This window comes from Ammospiza nelsoni, chromosome 1, assembly GCF_027579445.1.
Source record: "Ammospiza nelsoni isolate bAmmNel1 chromosome 1, bAmmNel1.pri, whole genome shotgun sequence".
NCBI classification, from domain to species: Eukaryota; Metazoa; Chordata; class Aves; order Passeriformes; family Passerellidae; genus Ammospiza; species Ammospiza nelsoni.
The window spans coordinates 129,683,001-129,689,930 of NC_080633.1; the positions used below are offsets into that span (position 1 = coordinate 129,683,001).

At 55.3% G+C, this 6,930-nt stretch overlaps 1 protein-coding gene across 1 annotated transcript; it reads left to right on the top strand.

The window, feature by feature from the left end:
- Positions 1-1,206: 1,206 nt before the first annotated feature.
- Positions 1,207-6,704, top strand: KLF10 (KLF transcription factor 10). The gene is made up of 4 exons (XM_059485345.1): positions 1,207-1,443; positions 2,998-3,237; positions 3,340-4,216; positions 5,128-6,704. Exons 2-4 carry the CDS (start codon positions 3,007-3,009, stop codon positions 5,385-5,387), a joined length of 1,368 nt encoding a protein of 455 aa, XP_059341328.1. The 5' UTR covers positions 1,207-1,443; positions 2,998-3,006; the 3' UTR covers positions 5,388-6,704.
- The last annotated feature ends 226 nt before the right edge of the window (positions 6,705-6,930 follow it).

The window sequence follows — 6,930 nt, forward strand, 5'->3', positions numbered from 1 at the left end:
ACAGGCCTGCAGTTCTCTGGATCCACCTTCTGGCCCCTCCTGTGGATGGGTGTTGCCAGCTTCTAGTCATGTGGGACCTCCCTGGTTAGCCAGGGCTGATGATAAATGATGAAGAGAGGCCTAGTGAGCTTTTCCACCAGCTCCCTCATCACCCTAGGATGAGTTCAATCCAGTCCCATGGACTCGTAAGCATCTAAGTGGCACAGCAGGTCTCTGACTGCTTCCCCCTGGATTGAAGGGTGTCCATTCTGCTCCCTGTCCGTCTACCAGCTCAGGAGGCCCACTGGCCTGAGGATAACTGGCCTTACTGAGGAAGACTGAGGCAAAGAAGGTGTTAGAAAGAAAAAAAAAAAAAGGAAAGAAAATGCAAACAATGCTGGACTGCTTAGGAGGAGAAGAAGGAGGGGAAATCTCTTAAGTGAGGCTAAATAAGCAGGAGGAAAGAAACTGAATCATAATGAAGCATCTAAGCATTTCTAGAGCCCAACAGCAGTCACAGCTGCAGCCTGGCCTGGATCTGGCTTCTCAGCTCCTGACACACACAGTCGCTCTTTCAACTCTCATTACAGCTTTCTGACGGGAAAGAGCCCGCCCTAAAGCCTGCACGGAGCAGAGCGGCTCACAACGCTCCCGCCCTGCAGGCGCGCCGCAGCCCGCGGGGTACCGCGATCAGCAGTGACCCCGCTAAGCCGCAGCTGTTCGAGCCGCCGGGCGGCAGCAGCCGCGGAGGCAGCGCGGCCAGACACGGCCGAGCCCCGCGGGGCCGACCCGCCCGGGCTCTCCTCACGCTGCGTCTGCCTCGGGTCCCGCCAGCAGCGGCGCCCGGGGCTGGCACGGACAGTGCCGGTGCAGACCGGGGTGGTCCGCGTGGCAGCGACCTCCCCCACCCCGAGGGTACTGCCAGGACACAGCAGCGGCTCCCCCGGGCGCGCCCAGCCACGGGCAAGGGCCAGAAAGGCCCGAGGAGGTCGGAACGACCGCGCCGCTCTCTCCCCCCCATCCCCCGCCCGCGGCCCCGCTTCACCTCAGCCCTGCGGGGCGCGGGAGCCGCACCGGGGAGGCTGCTCCCTCCCCTGCCGCCGTGTGACCTCATGCAGGAGGAAGCGCCGGGCCGCCCCCGCCGCTCCCACACGGATGCCGGGGAGGGAAGGGCACGGCAGGGGGGGCGGGGGCGGCCGCCCTGACTCAGCCGCCGCCGGGGACACGCCGCGCTGACACTCCGGCCACGCCGCCGCGCGGCCGCCGATCACGCGCGGCAGCCCGGCGCCCATTGGCCGCCGCCCCACACACCTTTGCCGGCGATTGGCCGGCGGGCGGCCGGGGCCCCGCCCACCCCCCCGCGCGCGGGCCCGGGGGCGCCGCCGCCCGAGTGGGGAGCGGCGAACAAAAAGAGGAAAACCGGGAGAGCGGCGGCGGCACCTTGGGGCGAGCTCGGCTCCTCCGGTGAGCGAACCGGGCATCCCGGGGGTCCGGGCGGCTGGGACGGAGGGAGTGCCCGGGGGTGGTGCGGCACGGGGATCCCTGGAGCACGTGCGGGAGCGACCCCTGAGAGGAGGGACGGCGGGCGGGAGGTCGGGCTGCGGCAGCGGCTGGAGGGGCTGAGTCGCGGTGGGGGACTGGAGCTGCTGGGGTGGGCTGTAGGAGCGCCGCCCGCGTGGAGAGCCCTCCGCGGGGCAAGCCGGCGAGAGAAGCCGCGGGAGGGACAGAAGCCGCCGAGAACCTGTTGGCAGCGCTGGTCCGGCGCCGTGCAGCCTCTTATGCCTGCGTGCCCGACCAGATGCGGGCGCTGGCCTCGGGGGCTGCATGTACCGGGTGGCAGCGGTGAGGGAGGAGGAGAAAGCCAGGGGGATCCCGGCGCCACGCGGGGTGGGCGGCGCGGCGTCAGAGAAGCGGAGCGGCGCTGCGGGAAGAGCCGGCCCTCGCCCCCGTAACCCGCTTCCCGCAGGGTCGCCGCTTCGCTTCCCTTCCCTTCCCCCGCGGCGGGAGGCATCGGGTGTGGCGGCGCTGACCCCAGCTCGGCCCCCGCCCGCGGTGACGGCTCCTCCCGCCCGGGCTTCTTCCCCCGCCCGCCCTCACAGTCGGCCGCCGCCGCGCGCCGGAGGCGGGGGCGCCGCGCGGGGGAACTGGGGGAAAGGTCAGCGCGCGGCGGCGCCCGATCACGCTTTGTTCAGGTGCCCCGCCCCGGGCCGCGCCTTGCTCGGTGCGGACCAATGGGCGCCCGGCGCGGCTCTGGGGGAACCAATAGGGGAGGGCGGGGGCGGCGCGCGCGGGGGCGGCCGGCGGGGTGCGCTGAGGTGAGGGTGGCGCGCGCCCAACAGCCGGGGGCGGGGCCCGTGCCTGAGCCCCGCCCACAGCCCTGCGTGAGGGCCGGGCAGGGAATGCACAGTGTGGGGGTGCTGTCGTGTGTCAGTGTACGTGTGTCTGTGTACGTGTGTCCTGGTTCTCCAAGCAGGTGATTTCCCTTGCACGTACGTGTGTGTGTGTGAGAGAGATCCTTTGAGTATTTTCTAGAACGTTTTTTGTTGCTAATACCTTTCGAAGAAAATGTGAATCAGCCCCAATGTGGTCGTTTCTCATGTGCCAAAATAAGCACAATCCTGAGGGCTGTGTGTTTCCAAAGCAAAAATAGAAGGAGGGTGGGATGGTGGAGGAAGCTCTGATTTACTTTTTTGGGGGGGGGGTGTGAAGATTTTTCTTAAGTTCTCAGACACAGCTCTTCTTGCAGTGTGGAATAACTTCAACATACTTAAGATCCAGAGTAGTTCTTTTGTCTCAAGTAATTATATAATTTTCATGTCATGGTCAGATTTCCTTGCTAGCAGCTTCAGAAAAATATTACATAAATAAGAAAGGCAGGAAAACACAGGTACATGAAATGTATTTACCTTGTTCACATTGCCCCGTTTTTTTTTAGCAATGCCTTCTTACAGGCAGCTGCAAAATACTCAAACTTAGCATCAGATTTAAAGTTTCTCTTCTTTCATCTAACCAAAACAGGAGTAAGAAATGGAGATGATGACTGAAAAACAGAGAGATATGAAGTATTTCTGGAACAATACGCCTGAAAAAAGTGATTATGAGGCTGTAGAAGCCCTTATTTCTATGAGTTGCAACTGGAAATCAGACCTCAAGAAACATGCAGAAATGAGACCTATAACTCCTGCATCTGACATGTCGGAAGAAAGTGACGAGGCTTTGCTTCCTGGAGCAGCAGATTTCAATGCCATACCAGCATTTGTAAGTTTTCCAATTTGCGTGTGTGTGTTCTTGTTTTTAACAGTTAATGTGGTGATGTCGTGTTAGCATCCCCCCCTTACTGTGTCTCTCTCTCCCTCACAGTGCCTGACCCCTCCCTACAGCCCTTCTGACTTGGAGATGTCGCAGGTGATCCATCCTCTGGGCAAGGTGCTGCCCGAGGCTGCCAAGCCTCCTGTGGCCACACCTCAGAGAGAAGCAGAGAGGTCTCCAGCAGCCAGGCCTCTGAAAGCTCGAGTGACAAGTGTTATCCGCCACACGGCTGATGCCCAGCTCTGTGACCACAAAACCTGCCCTGTGAGAGCAGCCAGTGTGCTCCAGTACCAGGACAGTGCTTGGAGGGCAGCAAACAGGAGGCCGAAGGCCAAGGAGGAGCCCTCCGTGTGCTCTGCCGAGGCGCCGAGTGCAGCCAGCGCTGAGGGCAGCGAACTGTCCGAGGCAGAGGGAAGAGCTGCAGAGCCAGCTGCTGCTCCCGTGCCCTTGACAAAGCCCTCGCTGAGCAAGGAGGAGCCCGTCCCTGAGCCAGCGGAGCAGCCAGCGGGGGCGGCACCGCCGTCCCCTGCCCCAGGCAGCGGGGCCCCCCCTGTGCCAGTGATTTGCCAGATGGTGCCGCTGCCCACGAACAACAATGTTGTGACGGCCGTGGTGCCCGGCGCCGCGCCCAGCCAGCAGCCTGCCCTCTGTCAGCCCATGGTCTTCATGGGCACCCAGGTTCCCAAGGGTGCCGTCATGTTTGTTGTGCCCCAGCCAGTCGTGCAGGGCACAAAGGCTCCCATTGTTAGTCCAAATGGCACGAGACTCTCTCCCATTGCCCCCGCTCCTGGCTTTGTACCTTCTACAGCAAAAACCACTCCTCAGGCTGATTCTTCAAGAATAAGAAGTCACATTTGCGGCTACCCAGGATGTGGGAAAACGTACTTCAAGAGCTCCCATTTGAAGGCTCATGTCAGAACACACACAGGTTGGTTACTGCTGCTGCATGCTAAAATCTAATGTACAAAACTGCGGTTGTATATACAGCTTGTTATAGTTGTAGCGATTTCTGGGTCTGTTTATTGAACAAATGGTGGGCCAGCAATGAAACACTCTTTTTGCCAGCGTGCATTATAAAGCTGCCTGATCTCTGATGGGAAGTCTCCCTGAGGGGGAAGTTGACTCAGCACTTTGTTTGTGCTGGACTCACTTTGGGTCAGAAGGTGTTCAGTAATGCATCTGTGGAAGCAAGGCCTTGCCCAACAAGGAGTATGCTTTCCAGAGTTAAAGATACCTCAGTAGGCTTTTCCTCAGGAATGCTTTTGCCAGAAGTGGGTGAAACTTGGAGATGGTTTTATGAGAGGATGTGAGAATCCACTCCAAACTATTCCTGCCTTGGTTATTCTAGAGTAACTTCTCCAGGCTCAGCCCTTAACTGCAGTAGCAGAAAGAGTTCCATGTATTTTCACAGAGGCTCAGAGTGCACTTCTGGAGCTCAGTTACATAAAGCACCACTGCAGGCTGCGCTTCAGAGGGGAGTTTTGGGCGTGCTGAGTCATCATTATCCGCAGTTTACACAGAGCTGAGTGTTAAAATCAGCTGTTTTGAGATGTGAAGAGCATTTCAAACAATTTGGTTCTGGAGAATTTTTAACCTTTAACCCTTTTTAATCCCTTACCCATACTACTTAGCCTTGGAGACAGTGAATCTGCATGTTTAAATGTTAGTATATAAACAATTTTCCACATTTTGTGTGTATAATGCTTACTTAGATTTTTGGCTCAGCTGCCTTAATAGAAATTTTCCTGCCAATTAAGTGAAATCCTGCTAGTTCAGGCAGCGGTGTTTATTGCTCAGTACTCACTGTGGGTTTTTCCCTTTGTACTTTATCCCTTCCAGGAGAAAAGCCGTTCAGTTGCAGCTGGAAGGGCTGCGAGAGGAGGTTTGCCCGCTCCGATGAACTGTCTCGGCACCGCAGGACGCACACCGGCGAGAAGAAGTTTGCCTGCCCGATGTGCGAGCGGCGCTTCATGCGCAGCGACCACCTCACGAAGCACGCGCGCCGCCACTTGTCAGCGAAGAAATTACCCAACTGGCAGATGGAAGTGAGCAAGCTCAGTGATGTGGCCGTGCCACCAGCCTCTGCGACCGCCCAGTGAAAGGACTTGATCTGGAGACGGTGGAATTAACTGTTGTTGCTGGGATGGGCTGGCTGAAAAAAGGCTTTTTCTCCCGGTCTGTGGTTCTCCCGCACTGGCTGCTGACAGCAGTACAGAGAGGCAGAGGCAGCCTGCGCTCAGTCACAAAAAAATGCTGCTGGGAGAACCAGTGGCTGACTGGAATAGCGGGTGTCTTTTGCACTGGTGAGGAGAGAAAGAAAGGGAAGGCTCTAGAGCAGAGCAGCCACATTGTGCCAGTTTTCAATTTTGCAAATCACTTGTGTATGCTCTAGATCCAGTCCCATGTAAGTGTTTCTGAGGGTATGCTGCTCATGCCTGAGACCAACTCCAGTTTTAGCTCTCAGTTGTCTATCTTCAGTAGGCGCAGATAAGGACAGCGGCAATGTTCAGGCACAGGCTTGGAAGCCCAGGACCCACCTGCATAAGATAATCTAAATCTGTTTTGCTACTTCTGCCACCTTTGCTTGGTAGGAGTCTTTTTCTCCTAACTGTTCTCCAGCCCCATCGTAATCGATGACTTGGTGCCGGACTCCTGGAGATTTTGGACATCTCCTTCTGCATGGGGTAGTTAACACATCCAGCTTTACACTGCTGTGTCCAGAGGGGCTTGGGATGGGCATGCAGGGGCAGTGCATGGGCAGCCAAAGGGCAGGAACATTTCTGAATCGTTATTAGCTTTGTCATGTTTTCCCAGCTGCTTTGGCAAGCTTTGTGATTGTTACAGCTGGTTGTAGCTGGGCATCGCATGATGCTTCTGCTTTTGTGTTGCTTATGGTTTCCTTTCCACCTCCTCACTGCGCTTGTCATGAGCGGATAACGGGCACCTTGAAGACAAACTTGGTAGCTGTAAACTACTCTGGTTGATTAAAGAGGAAAACCAAGAATCTTAGGCTTCTTGATTGTGTTATTCTTTGAAAGGCAGTTTATGCTAAAATTGAAAGGGATATATTATATATTGTATTAAATTAGAAAGTTGTGATTCAGAGAAGAAAACAAGGCAGTAAAGACCGGCCTAGAATTTAAACCAGCTTTTGTGACAATGCATCTATTTTCACTATTTGTATTTTATCATATTATGTTGAGGACACATATCAGAAAGTGAATGGTTTGAAAATAGTGTATTAGATCTGCTTTTTGTGACTACTTTAAAGATTTGCACATTTCTTACGTTGTACTTTATACTTTGTTTACAATAAACCAATTTTCTGTAACGCTGACCTTTTTATTAATTCATAGTGGAACTTATCCCTTTGCAAGGAAAATAACCTCAAAATAAAATTGTCCTGACCAATGGAACACTATCTCTTAATTTTTAAATATTTTTAAAGCACTATAAAGCCCACAGGAATGCAGTTTCAAGTCTGTGCTTACTACTGTGCATTTCTTTTGGATTGATTTTGGGTTTTTTGTCCCAGCTTTTCATCCCCCTGCTTTTCTTCAGCACCCAAAGCTAATCATGCCTATGTGGGCCACTATGACTCTGTTGAAAAGTATTTCCTTTACGTTGGTGATTGCACTGGCT